General features: G+C 40.4%; 1 protein-coding gene across 2 annotated transcripts; it reads left to right on the top strand.

The window, feature by feature from the left end:
- Positions 1–3,417: 3,417 nt before the first annotated feature.
- Positions 3,418–19,728, top strand: LOC118299256 (vascular endothelial zinc finger 1-like). Of its 2 annotated transcripts, XM_035622825.2 has the most exons (7): positions 3,418–3,532; positions 7,269–8,020; positions 8,553–8,622; positions 8,801–8,969; positions 13,015–13,056; positions 13,698–13,763; positions 13,947–19,728. In XM_035622825.2, the coding sequence occupies exons 1-7, from the start codon at positions 3,500–3,502 to the stop codon at positions 14,312–14,314; spliced, it is 1,500 nt and encodes a 499-aa protein (XP_035478718.1). In that variant the 5' UTR covers positions 3,418–3,499; the 3' UTR covers positions 14,315–19,728. The 2 variants fall into 2 exon arrangements, with proteins under 2 accessions (XP_035478718.1, XP_035478719.1); XM_035622826.2 differs by lacking the exon at positions 13,698–13,763.
- The last annotated feature ends 806 nt before the right edge of the window (positions 19,729–20,534 follow it).

Below are 20,534 nucleotides of genomic sequence, written 5' to 3'. Positions count from 1 at the left end.
CACAACACATGCTTCCGTTTCGGGGACTTGTTCCCCAGCAGAACCAGTTTGATCGGGGACACCAGTTGTCGGTAGCGCGACAGCTATTTGGCCAGATCTTAATTTTTAATAAACGGAGGTGCGTTCCATTTTATGATCTCCCGCCGGTTCACCGAGGGAGAACCGGCGTGAAGGTAGCATGCACCACAATACCGTTCTCCACCACCTGCTCCACTTTAGCGACATCGTCCAGGAAGATGATGATCGCGCTGTTCATGCGAGAGGCGGACTTGACACTGTGGAAGCCGACCAGCTCTCCCACAGCGAGGCTGGCCACCTCCACAGAGCATCCAACCACCTGTGAGATCCTCACCGCGTGTCTGCGAGTCAGCCCCTCCAGCTCCGCATGGCCTCTGACGACGGGCATTACGCCTGACTGCCTTCTGACACCAAGCAGAGCAAACACCCACAACTAACAACAGAAAACTAATAAACTCACTAAACACAAACAACAAACACAAAACACATAGAAAGAACAAAGTTAGAAAACTCACTCGTCCCGCAACAACACTCCACACTCACTCACCACTCACGCATGCATTCAGACAGTTTTACAGGAAGCCAATGCAGAGATGCTAACATTAGAGAAATATGATTTATTTTTCTAGTTCCTGTCAGAACTCGTGCTGCTGCATTTTGGATTAACATGAGGCTTTTCACAGACTTATTGGGGCATCCTAGCAGTAATGAATTACAGTAGTCCAGTCTAGAAGTGACAAATGCATGGACTAGTTTTTCCGCATCCTTTTGAGATGAGGATGTTTCTAATGCTCTTGATATTACGCAGGTGAAAGAAGGCTGTCCTAGAGACTTGTTTTATGTGTGAGTCAAAGGACATGACCTGGTCAAAGGTAACTCCAAGGTTCCTCACAGTAGAGCTGGAGGCCAAGGTTATACCATCCAAGGTAACTATATGATCAGATAATGTTTCTCTGAGGTGTTTTTTCTGAATTTAGAAGTAAAAAATGATAAGTCATGCAGGCCTGTTTGTCTTTAAGACAGTCCTGAGGTTTGTCTACCTGATTAGTTTCATCTGGCTTTATAGGTAAATACAGCTGGGTATCATCAGCGTAGTAATGGAAACTTATGTGGTGATTTCTTATAATATTGTCTAAAGGAAGCATATATAAAGTGAAAAGTATCGGTCCCAGCACAGAACCTTGTGGTACTCCATGTCTCACTTTTGTATGAATGGAAGATTTGTTGTTAAAGTTAACACTGAAATTTATCAGATAAGTAGGACTTAAACCATTCTAGTGCTGTTCCTTTAATTCCAATGTGTTGTAGTCTCTGTAACAAAAATTTTTGATCGATGGTATCAAATGCAGCACTAAGATCTAATAGGACGAGAATAGAAACATGTCCACTGTCTGAGGCCATGAGAAGGTCGTTGGTAACCTTCAGTAGTGCTGTTTCTGTACTATGATGTTTTCTAAACCTTGACTGGAAGTCTTCAAGCAGACTATTCCTGTGTAAATAGTCACATGACTGGTTAGTAAAAGCTTTTTCAAGGATTCTAGAGATAAAGGGGAGGTTTGATATGGGTCTATAGTTAGCTAAGATATCTGGGTCTAAAGTCATTTTTTTGAGCAGAGGTTTAACTACTGCCAACTTAAAGGCCTTTGGTACATAGCCTGTTAATATAGATACATTGATCTGATCTAATATGGAACTATTGATTATAGGTAATACATCCTTAAATAGCCTTGATGGAATAGGATCTAAAATGCAGGTTGATGGCTTGGATGACGTGACAAGTGAAGTCAGCTCAGCCAGATCTATAGGGGAGACGCATTCTAAATATAAATTAGGCGATACTGTTGGTTCAGAGGCTACTGTACTGGACAGTGTGTCTGTGCCATTAGTGGGAAGAAGCTGATACATTTTTCTCTGATGGTAATAATCTTATTAGTAAAGAAGCTCATGAAATCATTGCTACTTAGAGTTGGAGGAATAGACTGTTCAGTAGAGCTTTTACTCTCTGTCAGCCTGGCTACAGTGCTGACAGCCAGGCTGACAGAGATGGTTGGTTCTGGCATTTCGGAGGGCTTTCTTATATGTAATTAAACTATTTTTCCAGTCTAGGTGAGAATCATCTAGACTATTGGAACGCCACGTCCTTTCTAACCTACGTGACGTCTGTTTTAAAGCATGTGTCTGTGCATTAAATCATGGAGCTATCCTCCTCTGTTTGACTGTCTTCTTTTTCAGAGGGGCAACAGTGTCGATATACAACGACTAAAATAACAGATTTTTGACATTTCCAGCTTGGGTGAAAGAAGCTAAGAGTTAGGCTTTCAAATGAGTTAAAACTATGTTTAGGTCGAGGGTTAAGCAATAAGTCTGATTGGAAGATTGCTGCTACTCCTCCTCTTCGGCCTGTGGTCTGAGGAAAATTAGTATTATTATAAGAAGGAGGTGCTGATTCATTTAAACTAACATATTCTTTTGGCTGTAGCCAGGTTTCAGTCATATAGAATAAATCAATGTGATGATCAGTTATCAGATCATTCACTAAAAAAGATTTAGATGGGAGTTACCTAATATTTAATAATCCACATTTTATTGTTCTAAATTTTAGGTTCATTTATAGGCTTTGTGTTGATCTTTATGAGATTTGTGTGAATTACACCTCTTTTATTTACCTATGGTTTAGAAGTGGTCGGGGGGCAGAAACAGTTTCTATGGGGTTTTGTGGGGGCGACTGCTGTAATAGAAGTGCAGAGAAGCGTGTAAGATGACATGACAAACCCAACCCAAATAATGGGTTGAGTTTGTCATGTTCTGTAAACACCCTGGGGGTGGGAGAATCTCGGCTAGGGCGCCAACATTGCCAGGGCCACTGCCACTGCTGCTTAAGCAAAAGAGGCCTTTTCAAACACTGGCATGGTTACCATTGTGAGAGGCCATACAGTTTAAAGTTTAAAATAAATGGAAGAATTTCCAAACTCGGTCAACGGCTTATCCAAAAAACCTAACAGTTGACTTTGCTACTATAGTGGGGTATTTGGCAATAACATATTTGAAGCCGATCAGATGAGCAGTTGTAGAGACAATCATAATACAGATAGTGAATCTTCCATTTATCATGAAATTGTCCACTACACAAAATGTATGTTAAATCTATTTAATTATTTACTATGATAAATCATAATAGCCTGAGAAATTAATTATTAATAAGATCAGTGAAAATTTGTTGTAATTGTTATTCATTATAATTATTCATTGTTTAAATGAAAACATGCTTACATAATTCATCAAATTATTCTATTTCGATCAAAAAATAGGCCAACAGCAGTAATGGAACAGTAAATATTTTAAGTAAAAATATTATTAATACAAAAAAATCCTCTGGATTTGGTTCAGGCCCGGGGGTTACAGGAAGTTGTGGCTGCCATGTTTGGCTGCTTTGTTGTAGGGTCCTTGTAGGTTTCCTGCAGATTTTAGCCTAAGTGTTGCAATGGAACCGAGCTGGAGTACGTTTTTATTTCAGGTAAGTGGCTCAGCAGATCAATCGTCTGAGAAACTGTATCAGGGATTTCGAACTGGCGTAACTGTGGTAAGCCAAATATACTATATCGCTTCACGGAATGAATTAAGAGTTCGCCAAGCAAAACAAAGGTGTTAGCATTAGCCTGCTTGCTAGCTTCACTGTGGGGGTTGCTGTAGCAAACTGAAAAGCAGCTTTATCAAACCCGAGTGTTTGTAGTCTATGGATACTCTAATGACGCCTCCGTGGTGTTGGTTAAATGCTCGGAACCCTGCATCGTATCATAATATATGCAATTGTTTAATTTCGCATTCAAATCTTAGCAGAGCTAAGTTCGTGCACCACTGCTGTTGATGCGCGCCCTAGCAAATTAGCTTGTCGCTTGCATGTAGGTATGCTAGGCTAATTGGCTAACGAGCTAGCTAGGTACTTTTCTCGTCTGCAACACAGCGATTCTCGCCACAGCACAGATAGCGATAGCCGGTAGACCGCGGCTTGTCGTGAGTTCCAAACTGAATGTGGGTACCAACGCAAGGAATTTGAAGTATTTTACTACTGTTAACGTTACACCCGTTCATTGACAATAAGTTGGCTATTGCTAACACTAGCTCTAAGGCTGCCTAGCACGCGGACCGAAGCGACTAAACCACGCGTAAGAATCCAAACTTCACTATTTTCCCAAGAATTTAGGGCAACTGATCCCCAACTAGAAAGTAACCTATAATACACCTTCTGACACTGCTGACCCGACACTTAAACTTGTTCACGCCTGCTTCCATGCATCGCAGAAGTTTTAATATGGTCTTTTGTTTGGAAAAAACATTGCAGAAGTGCACGTGTTTTATGAACCTTTTACTCATTAGTTTTAAACACATCATTTACACCTGGACAGTTTACTTCAGTGTTTCATGTGACCCTGCCTCACGATTGGTGTGCAAGTAGCGCTGTAAATATATTCATGAAGCTGAGATTGGATGAGGATGCCTTAGAAGAAAGTAGTTAATGTATTAAACCATCCGCTGACTGTAAATTAAAACCTCAAATAAGCCAGAGCTTAAGATACATGGTTACTATACTGTACTCGTGACATGGATATTAACATAGATTCTAGAGTTTCCGCTTGATATTAATGTGTTGTTTTTTCTGCATCTGTTATACATTTCCATGTCTTTGATACATCATAGGAAAGTAATAAGTAATCTTCTTTTTATGCTATTTTTCGTTCTTATATACCAAATTTCATCAAGAGTGTTGGCTGCTTTGTACCACTGCTCAAGAGCTGCAGCTATTAGTGGTTAGTATTTGTGACAGTTTGGGCCAGAATACCAGCAGCTGGTTTAGGGGGAGACTTATTATTTATTGTCCACCTGGTTCACCTCATGTGATAAAGCATCCAAGAGGCTACATTTGAATGAACTTCACTTGTTATTATAGGCAAGGCAACTTTATTTGTAAAGCACTTTTAATAATAATAATTATACATACGCTTTGAGTTTTCACAAAACTCAAAGCGCTTTTCATACACCAAAGCAATTCAAAGTGCTTCATAGAACAATGAAAGAAACAGTAAATGCATAACAATAATTAGTGCAAAAGAAATATAGAGAAGAGGTTCACAAAACAGAAAGAAGTGTGTGTGTGTGTGTATATTTATATATACACAGTTACACACACACAAACACACAGCCTGACAGGTTGATATCAGGCTGTGGCTCTTTGGGGACTGTCCTAGAAATGTTGCTATTTATATCTAAGCTCCTGGCCAATTACCAACTGTGATTTTCTTTTTGTACAACAATTGATAGCTAAGCATTTTTTCTAGGAAGTGGACACAAATTTAGAAAATCTTAAACAAATCCATTATTTTTGTCATAACTGTTGTCATCTGAAGTTTTTATAGAGATAGTTGAAAGGCAGGGTATTTAACATCATCTCTTAGCTTCGTAGACATAGTAACATTTGATCAAATGGACGCTGTTGTGGTGAGTCCATATCATGTCTTGCAGTGGGGGGGGAACAATGGCTGGCGTATTTGGGTTTGTACTATTTCTTGTTAATTTCCACGCTCTCAAGTCTTTTTCAGTGGTCTTATATTGAGAGGACCTCAGCTTTCACATCCGATTTGTATCAAAATCATCAGAGCAGTGCGATAGAACAGCAGGCTGTTCTCCCTTTCCTTGCTGAGCGAGGGAGCACATTTGGCCATCCCAGACTTGCATACACAAATGCAAGGAAAAATGCTAATTGCAATAATGATTTTGTCTGAGTACTGCTACAGTGTGGCAGATATAAAATTGAGTCGACAACCTGTGACGGCCCCCAGCTCCCTCCACCATGCTAAAACACACGCTGTGGCCGCCTGCACTAAGTAGGGGTATGCCCCCCCCCCTTCTGAGGGCCATAAGTGCATCAGTGCTTGGATTTGTGTCATCCATTAAAGAACACAGTGGGGGAAAAAAGCAGTACTTGGGATCCTGGCCCCCTCAGACGACCCCCCACCCCCCTCCCTCTGCTGACTGACCGGGTTGGGATGCTTGGCTGAACCTGAAAAGCCATGGGTCAGGTCTTTAACCCTGCCCAGTGGCGATTACAGAAAATAACAAGACTGTCTCAATCGCCGGGCTCTGGGTTGACCTGTTGTATAGTGGCTGGTCACAATGTGAATCTCTGCTTTTTCCACAGCCAAAATATTCATATATGCCCCCACCTTCTGTTCGTCCTATCCCATTTGGGATCTGCTGTGACCAATTGGACAATGCCTGCAAGGCAGCTGCAGACTTAAGATGTCCTCTCCACAGTTTTTTATATGATTTTTATAAACTACTGTTGGGTTGCATTTTCGGTGTTATTTATGAGTGGCACATTTTCCTGTTCTTTATTGTCTACATACATTTTGTAATTTAGATTTTCAGACTTTTAAGTTCTTTATTATCTACTCAATAACAACAATAAGGTACATGCTTCCGTTTTTCTTATGGGTGTTCAGTGTGAAATATTGCCAAATTGCTGCCATTTTCCCTAGCTCTGGCTAAAGTCACACTACCGCTATCACTTCTTTGTCATCACTTCGCCACACTTGCAAGTACTGTTTTTAGAGCGGGGAAGAAAAAAGGGTTTCCGTAAGTTTAGCTTTAGCCAGAGCTAGCAAAAATATCAGTAATTTGGTAATGTGGCAATATTTTACACAGAAAAGTGTAATAAATGAATAATTGCTTTATCGGTTCAATTAGTTGTTTTTTTTCAACATTCACTGATTTCAGCTTCTTAAATGTGAATATTTTCTGGTATCTTTTCTCTCCTATGAAAGTTAACAGTGTCGATCAACATTTTTCACAATTTTATGACATTTTATGGACCAAACAACTTATCAATTAATCGAGAAAATAATCTACAGATAATCGATTATGAAAAGAAGCGTTTGTTGCAGCCCTAATTTGGTCGCAGTATGGAGCCCTGATTTCATCATGGTTACACTTTGCTTCCGTGTGAGGAGCATGTTGAGCTGTTTCATTTCTCTTCCTTCAATCAATTGAAATCTGTTAAATAGCTTAATAGATTGGCATCAAGAAAACTTGGAGGTAGTAATTTCCTTTATTTTTGAAGAGAAACATTGTGTTATGTAATTTGTGGGGAAGATATCTACATTAAGATATTCCAGATGTCCTTATGTCTGGTGTCACAATCTCTTCCACTACGTTGGTGCTTTGCTTCAGTTTAAGTTTTGTCTTTGTCATTACAGCAGGCAAATGAGGCCCTGCATCACCAGCACCAAGTAGCCGGGAACAGCCTCTTGCCTTTGCTCAATTCGGGAACGGAGCCGCCTGATCAGAAACCGGTGCTCCCCATCCCCTTGGACCAGAAACCCCCTGTCAGTGCTGCAGAACTTCTTAAAGACAATGTGGCCAGTGGGACTGGGGGAGGAGGTGGTGGACCCCCAGTTGCCGTGGTCAAAAAGGAGCCTAAATCAAAGACACCCTTCATCTGTGGCTACTGCAACAAGGCTTTCCGGGACAGCTACCACCTGCGGCGGCATGAGTCCTGCCACACTGGTATCAAGATGGTTTCACGGCCCAAGAAGACTCAAACGGCTCCCACCATGGTGCCTCTCATATCCACTGTACCACGTGAGAACAGCGGAAACCCTTCATACATTACTACTGTAGCTGGTATTTTGACTACAGCCACCACGTCAACAGCCACAGGTACGAGCATCATGACCCCAATTCAACACCAACAGCAACAGAGCATCCCCAAGAAGCCCCCCAAGCCAGTGAAAAAGAATCATGGCTGCGATATGTGTGGTAAAGCCTTCAGAGATGTATATCACCTCAACCGCCACAAGCTGTCGCACTCCGATGAGAAGCCGTTTGAGTGTCCCATCTGCCAGCAGAGGTTCAAGAGGAAGGACCGCATGACTTACCATGTCCGCTCCCATGATGGTGGTGTTCACAAGCCTTACATCTGTTCTGTCTGTGGGAAGGGCTTCTCCAGGTATTTAACTTTGTTAATGTACATGAAAACATAGTTTTTTCCAATACTTGATATTTTATGGTTTTCATGAAAAGTATATTTAAATATCTAAGCATGAAACTTATTTTCATGTGAGCATTGTCTCGATTGGAGTCCTTTAAAATTTGCTATCACCTGATTCCTTTATGATACTTATATTTATAAAATGCAGTTATTTAAAGGCATTCCTAGTTCATAGATTGTATTCATCAATTTGTTTACAATAAAGGTTTTATTTTTTTATTATTACAGTCAGAAAATGTGTCGCCTGTAAAGAAAAAACGAACTTGTTGATAAGCAGAATTGTCCAAGTAACTTACATAAGATGGGGTCACTCTTCCTACCATGTGTAATTTGAGGGAGGAGACATGTCATGTGTAAAAACTGTTGTGACCAACATCATCATTGCATATCCCTATAAAAAGCTCTGCCATCTTACCCAATCTTGATCATTGTGACTGGAAAGATCCTAACAGTATAGCTAAAGCTTCCGTATCTTTGTCTCACTTTGCAGACCTGATCACCTAAGCTGTCATGTCAAGCATGTCCATTCCTCAGAGAGGCCATTCAAGTGCCAAGTAACGGTAAGAGTCATGCTTTGCTGTTAGTCTTTTGTCATTGTTGATACCCACAGCAACTAATGGAGAACTCTTGAATCCAGATAAGATTGGTCAAACACAAGGAAGCTACCGTTTGGCCAGCCCATTCACTGTTGGTTTAGGTCTTACAGTTTCTGAGAAGGTCACTGATTTTCTTTCTCAGGCCTGTACCTCCGCCTTCGCTACCAAAGACCGGCTGCGCTCCCATATGATCAGGCACGAAGGCAAAGTGACCTGCAACATCTGTGGCAAAATGCTTAGCGCAGCCTACATCACAAGTCACCTCAAGACACATGGCCAGGCCAGCTTCAGCAACCCATGTAACAATAAAGGTAGGCCACATGTCCCCATTTACTTCTCTTTCAGCTTAACACTTCAACAATATCAAAGTATCCCTCCAATATCCAGACATCTTTTTTAAGTCATGGTTCAGACTATGGCTGAAATCCTTGACCAGAGGAGCGACACTGAGTACAGCAGTCACATGGATTCAATTCAATTCAATTTTATTTGTATAGTGCCAAATCACAACATACATTGTCTCAAGGCACTTTACATAGTGAGGTCAATATTACAGGGAAAACCCAAACAAATGAGCAAGCAGAATCAGACTCAGTTGTGGGCGGTCATCTGTCTCTACCGGTTGGGGTGAGGAGAAAATGGGGAAGAGAGGAGAGGTGGACAAAAAGAGGGGGAGAGGGGAGACAGGAGGAGAGAAGAGAGAGAAAGGACAGTTGTACAACTGCCAATTTAATCTCTACCAGACTGATTCTTAAAATTACAAAAAATGTTAGTAATTATAATAAAAATAATAATTACGGTTTGGGTCCTGCAGCTCTGGGGTCGGAGATACACTAGGAGAGAGATAAAAAACACAGACCGGGTTAGTGACATGTAATGGAAACATACTGGGGGAGAGAGGAGTTGTATAACAGTTGCTTTAATATCAACCAGAGTGATACTTATAATTGCGGAAAAACTGACACTTATAAATGCAATGATGTTATTAATAATAATAAAAGTAATAATAATAATGACGGGTTTGGATCCTGCAGCTCTGGGGTCAGAGATACACTAGGAGAGAGAGAAAACAGAGTTAGTGACATGTAATGTAAAAACATGGGGGCAGAGAGAGAGAGAGAGAGGGAGAGAGATGCTCTTGATATAAGTTCCCGCAGCAGTCTAGGCCTATAGCTGCATAATAAAGAAATGGTTTAGTAAACACCTGAGCAGCTCTAACTATAAGCTTTATCAAAGAGGAAGGTTTTAAGTTTAACATGGATGAAAACAACAATGACAGTGACTTAGAAGAATCAGACAGACTTTGACATGCCTGCTGAGCTGCTAGTTGGCACAGTGAGTGTAGGATGTGGAGGGTGTCACAGTTAATGATCCATTTGGAAACACTAGATTAAAGCCATCTCAGAGCTTCAATCCTTGTCTTTTATTGTAAGTCATTGCCTTTGCTCTAATGTTCATCAATAGTTTTTAAGTCTTGAAAAAGTAGTTGCAGCCATATCCAGTTTGCAGCCAAATGTCTAAGCTTTTACTTGTCTATCTGCTTTAGAGGCTGAGAAATAAAGGTTTTACTTCATTTATACTCCACTGGCTGCCTTACTCCAAGACTTTTCAAGACTGTAATGGACACGATGACCTTACCAACTACATGAGTTTCCAATTACAAGGTTGTTGAGTCAGGTGAATATTTTTCTTTTTTAACGGTAACATCCCTGACTCATATTCCTTTGAAAGTAGTTGAACAAACATGACTATTAAAGATGACGGTTAGAAGAAAAGGACAAAAAACAGGAGACTTAAAAGAGTCCTCGTGTAACATCAACAACTGTTTTTTTCCTGCTGGACTAAAGTATCTCTGAACACTGCCCTGTTTAAGTATTTTATAATGTACCTCTATTAATTATAGGATGATGTTCATGTGAATGTGACTGTAGTATCTGATTCTACTCTTAGAGTTAATCCTATCACGAGGTAAAAGTATACTACAGACTAGGAAAGGGAAGTCCATGGCTCCTGTTGAAGGAGAAAACCCAATGATCCTGCAGCTCATCTAACAGAAATAGTTGCATTTAGTGCCATTTCACAATCAACAATTAAAATTCCAACATATCACTAAAAAGAGTTTGAAAGTAAGTGTGTTTTGACCATTAGATCACACACACAATACTGATAACTCAATAGCTCACAAACTGGTTACTCTTTGCATTTGCTCTCGAGATTGCTCCTGTCTTTGAACTGGCCATGGTCAGTACCGAAACCCTATATGATCTCAATAAATAATAGCTCCCCATGATTATTTCTGTCCTCGAATTTTGCTGTAATTTTGTATTTTTCAACCTGGGCAACAGTTTAATAAATGTGGATGTGTAACTCAATGATACTTACAAAAACTTTTGGAATTGGTTCAGTAGAACGACCCAAGCCGCGGCACGAGGACACTGGCTACAGTGTAATCTTACACGGCAACAGTCCACGTACTGTCCAATAAAATTGTTGTCTTCCTCAAATTGTTATTCTGGGTCTCACTGTCAAGTCTTGTGTGGCTTAGGGTTTTTGCAGGAAGACAGAGGTGAAGAGTGATTTTGGACTTTATGTAGAGAAACTTTAATTGCAGAATCTGTTCTTGTTGTGGACAATATCGATTAAGCACTCAACTTTGGTGGCCTTCACAACATGTTTTTGCCAGCGTATACAGGCGAAGAGCTCCTACAAATTGAAGAGAGGAGAAAGGTGGGACAACTAGCTGCTGCACAGTTTTGAAGCTCTGGAAACTGGTGTTAGTGTGGGTGCTGTGGCCCAGAATAACATTTTTAGCCTTTAATTGGTAAAAAAAAACAAAAAAAAAACACGTTGGACATGTCTCAGTTCCTCCAAAACATTAAATTGTAGCCACTGTTGCCTTGTTGTGGTTGGCGACTGAAGCGATCTACTGGACTGATTCCAAACAATTTTGTAAGTACCATTCATTTACACACCCACATTTATAAACTTAGGGCCCAGGTTGAAAAAAAAACAACGTAAAAAACCAAAACCATCCAAGTTTACCGTTCTACAATGTACATTATCATCATACATTGGGGTTTAAGACCCCATTTTCACCTGGCAGTAACATCCGTACTGTGAGCTGTCCACTTGTGATCGGATAACTCAGGTCGGATTTTACTGCCAGGTAAAAACGGTGTCTAAGTCACCATGTGGAGCCTGTGTGAGCAGTTGTATAATATCTTCTGTCAAGTCACCGTGGGTGTAGACTGAAGGTCATTATTATTATTAATATTATTATTATTATTAATAATATCATCACTAATAATAACAACAACATAATTGTATCTTTTAATTATAAGTATCAGTCTGGTAGAGATTAAAGCGGCGGTTGTACAACTGTCCTCTCTCTCTCTTCTCTCCTACTGTCTCTCCTCCCACCCTCTTTCTGCCCACTTCTCTCTTCCCCGTTTCTCTCCTCACCCCAACCGGTCGAGACAGATGACCGCCCACAACTGAGTCCAATTCTTTCAGAGATTTCTTCCTGTTAAAAGGGATTTTTTTCTCTCCACCATCGCCAAGTGCTTTGCTCATTGTGTGATTTGTTGGGTTTTCCTTGTAATATTGACCTCACTATGTAAAGTGCCTTGAGACAATGTATGTTGTGATATGGCGCTATACAAATAGAATTGAATTGAATTGAAGGTGTCCTGAGCTGTGGCTGTTTACAAGGCAGAGAGGACAACAAAACAAGATGTTATGATGTTGCATTTTAGGAATAAACCAGTAATTGTGGAGGCTTACCCATACCAGAAAATTCTAGTCAGGATATCTCAGACTCTCCAAAACTGTCTATTGGGAAATCCCCAACTTAATGGAAGTGCAGTACTTACTCACTGTAGTACCTCTCAGAAGCAGACGTATTTGATGTCATTATTGATGCAAATGTAAACTCATTTTACATCTCATTTTGGTGACTGCGTTCTGTTTTTTTAAGCGTGGTATAACAGCCCTGAGAAGTGACTGAAACAATCGCTCCATGTGAAATTAGGCTCAGCTTTTTTCTCTCATTTTAAGTTTCATTATGACAGCTCTTCCTGTATTATATAGTTGAGTCAAACATCCTTTACTAAATGTGAAAAAAGACCCAAATGCTTTTAATCAGGATGTGATGAAAATATTTGTTTGATATTGTGACTTGGTTTCAGAGATGGCTGTCAAATATAAGAAACATAGTTAAGTGTTAAATATTTAACACTCCATCCACACTCCACATACGTACAACCTGACCATCCCAACTGTTGAAAATGCCTCCCAGATGATAGCACTGCTGCCCTCTGCTCTTGTAACCCCATATGTGTTTCTATTTCTGAATAGGCATAAGTGACTGGCAGTGGAACCACTCAGGGCCACGAAAAGGTAATTCAGTAGCTAGTAACAGAAAACCCTCAACACTCAGTTATAAGCTCTGCAAATCTGCAAAACATAAGTGGCCAGTTTATTTATTTGTTTCAAATTGTACCATGTCACTCAGATACAGAGGCATTTCTCTGAGGACTCATAAGGTTTCTCTGTTTTGAAGATGCAGATTAGCATGTTTTGCTCATGTAAGGTTAAATTTCATGAAGCAGGATCAGTAGAACAAACTGGACCATGACACTCAGGCCAGGCTAGATTCACACCAACTGACTTTACATCAGAGGCCATATTCCTTTACCCAACTGTAATTTTTCTTTACATTGACCTGATTTGATAACTCAGCTTTTTGAACCACTAATGATTCACAACTAGCAAATATAATAGCAAACGTGTTTGATGAAGACCAAGATCAGAAATGACCCAGTAGTTGGCCACAATGCCTCAGCATGGGCGAGAAAATTTGACAGTGAGTCTCCGATGTGCCGGCCCTGACCTCATCTGAGACGGTCAATCCTGAAGTGCAGTGTGAATCCAGCCTTAGGTATAAACAGAGACTTAGATGTCCTTGATAATGTGTAACTGTTTAAAATGAAAGTAGACAGTTTAGTCTATTGATCCTGCTTTTTGAATTTACCCCTCAGGTGAGTTGACAGTAGGAGAGATTTTAAATAACTCCTTCCAAGTCCTAATTGACAACTCTCACAAAGGTAGGTTTCTTCAACAATATTACCACAGTTGACATAATGTATTAATGATGTATTGAAATTTTCAGTGTCCCAGTTAAACAGCCAAGAAATTGAGGGGCTGTTGGCTTTCCTTGTTTTGGATGGGTAGTATATGTCTACAAGGTTGACCACCCTAAATTTACTCTTTTGTCTATTTTAACGCAGATGCCAATAGCGTGCATAACAACTCGGCCACTTCCACGCCAGTCACCAACTCTGCAGCCATCACTTCATCTATGAACCGTGGAGGCATTGCCAGCAACCCTGTCACCATTGCTGCTCAGATGAACATTGCCACCAGCACGGTCAACATCACGTCACCGATCAACCTGCAGCACCCTGTTACCATTACCGGCCCTGTGAGCCTGGCCTCAGTCAACATCCCGACTACCGCACACATGAATATTGCCCACCCAGTTGCTATCACCACCCCCATGCCCATGAATATCACCGGGCCACTCAACATTGCCATGCGGCCCATGGAGAGCATGCCTTTTCTATCCCAAGTTCTGCCCTCCTCCCCTCCTTGGTAGAGCTGTGTTAGTCCATGTAACAGCAGATAATGTTTGAACTGCCTAATAATAGATGAGCCTGTCAAATCTTTATAAAACATCCCTCTCAATGGGTAGATAGTGCATTCAATTTGAAAAGGTGATCACTAATACGACCCCATAGAGGGTAACCAGTGATTGTGCAGGAGTCATTATCATGGCGTAATTCGTCATTTGTTTGCAGTTGTCACGTGTGCGTGATCTAAGTATGGAACTCTGGTCATGTGGTGGGGGGGGAAAGATGGTCATCAGCACTAGATGTGCTTGACCTCCACTCTCCTACCGATGCAGACCACCACAGTTGAAACTGGAGTTACTGTGTGTAAATAATGATAATTTTATACCAAAGATTTTTTTTTAAGTATAGGGTTTCCAACGAATGATATATTTTGAAAGATTAACGGAAAACCTTTAAACAGCATGAGATCATCAAGTGACAAAAAGCTGTGAGCGGGGCGGTGGCATGGGGACCTTGTCTGTCTCATTTTACAGTAGAAGCAAACTGTTCAAATGTTGCATCTTTCCCAAGACCTTTTATTTGGAGTATGTTGCAATAATAATGTTAGTTATTGCAACAATTTAATATACGATAATAACTATATTAATTTTAGGCAAAAGAGCATTTTCTTTCACTTTGACATGGTTTGAATTATTAGGCAATTGTTACATTTTCAGCTGCGGCATGTTCACCTATATTTTGCTTGTATTTATACAATTTTTTCCCCTCAAACTTGGGCAGTTTGTGCTACTATGACTGATAGCTGACCCTTAGCTGGTTCACTGCAGCAGTGATTGCAGTAAACACATTGTATTCTGATAGAGGCAAAACTTCTGAGGGTGTTTTCACACCTGCACTTTTGAGTCTGATCTAAAGGGGAAGTTAGCGATTCTAAAGCTATCCGCATATTTAATCACGGTCCGCTAGCTGTCGGGTCCATGTACGTCGAAAAAAATTCGGATGTAAATCAAAAACAAAACAAACATTGCAGGCTGCACCTTACAACACTGTGCAGTTTTTAAACATCACTCGCTAATATGTTAAGAGACATGTCAGCAAAGGGCCACGTGCTTTGGTCTCCCATACCCGAGACTGCTGGTTTCGCGGCCTGCTCAGAGCAGTAAAATCACAACAACAACAAGGACAGAGACAAGCTTTCTACAAAATTGCTTACCGCCCCTTTAATCAGACTCTTTTTGCGTTTGGTTTGGACAACACAGTCATCAACGTCAAACAACTGCACCAAGACCCTTTATAGGAGGTGGTTTCAGTCTGGTCCCGAACTAATTCTGGAGCCGTAAGTTTGTGATGGGAATCTGATCCAACCTGCATCTGATGCAACTTCCAGTGGTACTGCACAAGTTTGAGCTAAATGGCTCCTGTAGCCGGCTGCATTCTGGGATGCAGCATCTAAACTATAGCAGCTGGTGTAGTAGTAGTAACAGCTAAGCAGAGGATGAATGAGGTGCCTCCAACCTGTTTTGACTTTCTTGCTCCAGTCCTTAACTCATCTGAGAAATGAGAAGAGTGATTATTTTCATGGTTTTGTAGTGATGCCTTCTGGTTCTCTTGGATGTTTCTCTGTGGAAATAGAAACATACCCAAGGAGAAAATCCCAAAGTTTACAAACATCAACCGATTCAGACCAGAGTAAACAAACTATTGCTGTGAAAATGCCCCCAGAGACCCTTTTCCCACAATTCTTTAATTTCTCTTCAGCCACTGAAGGCAGTGTCGGTCTTGTAAGAAAGGCCAGTTGAAAATAATTTCCTCAACTGGGCATGCTGCTCCAAATTGGGTGGAGCGTGATAACTTTACTATACTCCTCAAACAGAAGTGTATTGCCAGAGTTCTCAAATGCTTCCTGTTGAGGGAGATTTTTTTCATGTTCATTTTTTCTCTCTGTTGTTATTTTAGTGGACTCATCAGTATTTAATAGTTAATGTATTTTTAAGTTTAAGTAGAGAAAAAACAATGCTTCCATTTTTGGGTAGGATGAGTGATATTGTGGATTTCACTGATAGTTCAGAGGCTGGTTAGATCCATCAACCATTAACTTCTACCATGTCTGTATTTTAAAATAGCTGGAAACCAGTCACTCCTCACTGCTGGTTAATCTGTGACATCTGTTAAGACTTTTTTAAAATGTATTTATATCGGGCATGACAATTGAAGGTACAGCTAGGAGGAAATGTCCTCTGGGTTTTGCCCTTAAAATGGCAGTATTATCAAACGTCAAATGATGTAAGATTTTGATTACTGAGGACTTTCAAACTTTAGAGGTCAGGAGAGCTACGCAGTGGCTCATTAGACTCTGCTACGGAAGCAGTTCCAAAGTTACCTATTGTGGTATGTTTGTTTGGGTAGGTCGTTTACTTTAGCAGGTATAGGATCCCATCACTGTCAGTCAAACTCAGGAAGATTACTGAGAATAGTTTTTTAAAACCATGTTCAGCAATTTACACACTGACCATTTCTTTGTAAATATGAAACACTATTATATTGCTTTTAACCTGTGAGAGAGTGAACCTCTCGACTTACCACAGGCTAGCAATGCAAGAAATATATCACCACTGGTGTGGCCGTCCATCCTTGAGAGGACAGAGAAATGAGCAGAGGGAAATTAAAGGATAAGACTGTCAGTTTCTTTTGGTTATCAACAAATCTCATAAAATACCAAAAAGCAACAATTGAACCCGCTAACAAGTACTAACTGTTAAACTACACCTTGATATATAGGAGCTGAAGCCTCCAATATCATACAACGTGGCTGCCCAGACACAATTAAAAACACGTAGGAGCCATACTGTTGAATTGGTTGACGAGCCTTTTGCGACACTGAAGGGACCGCCTGCTCAGCTGACGTCCTCTGACCCGCTACAGTTTCATAATGAACCAAAAGTATTTTTACACTTCTCAGTGTTTCACATACACTGAATTATTTGTGGCCACAATATCAACATTGACCACCACATATTTTATGTCAATCTAACAAAGTATCAGAAATCAAGAAATGTTTCTATGGGCATGTCTTCTGCTCCAAACATTGCTCTTCTCAAGATTAATTCTTCTAGAATACTCACTGCTCAAGTTATGTGACACAGTGCAACGGTATGGCTCTTGTTTGTGTATTCATTAGCTTTAGTTTTATGGCACAGTAAACAATATCAGGCTGTAGCTACACAGATGAGACCTGTCGGGCTGAACTTGTTGGTTCTTCAGGGAAATTATCAGTTATATTAAAGAGGCAAAAAATAATTCCAGTCTTGTCCTTTTTAATCTGAATTTCTCTGTAGATCTCACTTGCATAACTCGTTAATTTGTAAGTGTTAAATTGTAAGTTGTTTTTTTTTTTAAATCCTCGCAGTTAATCTTAACTGGACAATTGATGCTGTGATCACAAAGGAGGTGTTTTCCCACTCAAAGCTCAGGTGTAACAGAAAGGGCAAGAGTCTAGGAGGATCATTATTCATGTTGCTAGGCAACAAAGGTTGACAGCCTGCAACCATGGATCGGTGACAAGTAAATAAGCAACCTTGCCACTACAAGTTACAGCCCCACACAGACCCCTCTCCCGTGTGGATGTCCTCTCCCGTGTGGATGTCTGCAGACATGTTGCATGTAATTTTCATTCATGCTCTCCATGTGCAAATGGGTGTTTTTGGTTTATGCATCATCTGTTGAACCTCTGAACTTATTCAGTGGAAACCACAGAGGTGGTCAGCACACAGGAGCCCTCATTCACACATTGGAGGCAGTACTCATTGTATGGCTATGGGGACGTGCAGGTTGAGCCATCTAAAAATCAGCAGTTACATTATGACAGCCACAACAACACAGTGGCACCCAAAGTCAAATATCAGAAGTCCAAGCTGTCTGGTCCAGTGAATCATGTAGATCAGGACTGAATGGTCTAATTAGTCCTTGTAAATCATAATGGTGTTCTTGGGGTGAGGTACAAACATTCAGCTGACATTAACATGCCCTGAGGAAGGATACTGATTCCAGTGTTCTAGTCGCCTCTTCACGTCTACAAGTCTTAGGACTGCAAGGTGGCATCACACATTTACAGGACACAAGGTGCAGAACTCCACTTGGAACAGATTAGAGTTGATTAGTCACAGACAGTGTCTGACAAATGAGTGGACAAGTTGTCTTTTGCGATCTCAGCCTCTATTGTTCCTGGACCCGATGTGCATTGTGTCCCACATTTGTGTGTGCGTGTGAGAGAGAGACAGAGACAGAGAGATTACATTGTAGATGATGTGAGGCCTGTTTGTAGTTTAGGGCCTTTTTCCAGTGCAGCAACTCTGAAGCACTTGCAGCAAACTGTAGGATGTGCACACTACAGAAGAGTGGTACTTAACAAGGGCATTTCAGTTTGACAGGATGAGATGATCAGTTTGTTTTACAGTTCACCTGGCCACATCTGTATTTTGTTTGGCCCATTAATTTAGTTGTATGCAGGCAAACTCTGTCCACCTAGGGAAATGCTCTGATGTGGAATGGCATTATGATCTTGGAAATAGTTTTATTTCCCATCTTTGTTGTATTATTTTTTTAGCCGATGTTGCATGTGGATGACTGAGATAGGCCAGAGTAGGTTTGAGTTCCACAACTGTATTAGAAGGCTAGTGACTTTAAGAAAACAAAACACTAAAAAAAATTAGAATGAAAGTGCGTGGCGTCATTTGTCCTTCTCCAGTGGCCGTAAACAAGTGTGCCTGAAATACTTTGCAAGACTTTTCCACCAACAATGCTTCCTCCTCTTGATGTGCTGTGTGTTGGAATGGTTTTGTGAAGGAATCCTTCATCAGTTCAGACGGCCGCAGGCCTCACAGGTCTGGCAACCAAACGACATTGTGATTAGCTTTTTTTTAATTATTATGTTTAAACCTCATGATTGTGACATATTCTACTTAAAGAAAAATCATGAAACATGATTAAGGTCAACTAAATGTATTGTTACATTTAACCATGTGGTTTAAGTTGTTATTTTGACTCCAACCTAATGTGGAAAACAAACCATTTATTCGGCCAAATGGGGATTTGGAAGATGATTTTTATTTTTTATTTTCTGTGAAGTTTGTATGATGAATTTGGCAGATGTGAAGGCAAATGAATGTATATCTTTGTACAAACCAATTAGTTCAGAGGACATTAGTTATGACAGACATGCAAGAAAAAAAATAACCTTTTATAAATCTTTTTGTATTAGAACATTAACAATGGTAATTTTGTATATACGAATGCTAGGCTTTCTGATTAGCAGAAAGGTAAAACATTCCTACATTTTTTTTAAATGTATGTCCATTGAGAATAATTATGTAAACATGCGCAATGTTTTATGTGCCTTTTATTTGGGTTTGTCTAAATAAAGGAAAACAATAAAACATGATTGTGGACTGTCCATGCTATGTTGCACCCCCACCCCTCCCTCATTCCCTGCTTTCACATCACTCAGGGGAGAAGTACTCATGTCATTGAGGTTGCATGTCCTAGCTTTAGCTGAGCTTACTGGGAGGCTGAGGTGGCCTCCCAGTCCTGTGTGTGCATTTCTGATCTCCAGGCCCCCACTATGTGTATTTTCGGGCACCCTCATGATTCTATTGCCTATGTGACTTTGCTTATTGGAGGGAAGTGTGGGGGATTTCCTCCACACATATCCTTTGGCAAGACTGAACCCCAAATTGCTTCCGACGGCTCTGTTGGCAGTGTGTGACTAATGTACAAAGCACTATAGAAGTGCTGTATTAATGTGTGTAAATGTCAACTGTAGTGTATCTGTGCCATACAAATGTATACACTAAATTTAGATAGATAAACTTTATTGATCCCAAACTGGGATCAACACCTCGTAAAATGTGAAAATTATTAGAAATACAATTGTAAAAATATAAGAAAAGCAAAAATATAGAAGAATAAGGAATATATATGTAAAGAAAGAACATAAATTGTGCAATTTTATGTAATGTGCACCAGTTACCAGAAATGTGCGGAAGAACATGGTAACATTAAGGTGCAATGTGCTGGGATTTGTGTTTAAACAGAGTACAGAGTCTCTGTCAGACAGGGTGAGGTTTTGTAAAGTCTTTTGGCAGGAAAAATTGTGACAGTGAAGCTGAATGAAAGGAGCTCAGCTCTCTGTCCAGTGTGTGGTGGATAGGATGTTTAGGGATATCCATGATAGATAACAGTTTGTTT

Source organism: Scophthalmus maximus, chromosome 11 (assembly GCF_022379125.1).
Source record: "Scophthalmus maximus strain ysfricsl-2021 chromosome 11, ASM2237912v1, whole genome shotgun sequence".
Taxonomy (NCBI): domain Eukaryota; kingdom Metazoa; phylum Chordata; class Actinopteri; order Pleuronectiformes; family Scophthalmidae; genus Scophthalmus; species Scophthalmus maximus.
Note: the sequence above shows the minus strand (reverse complement) of the source record. Positions and strands in the feature narration are given on the sequence as shown.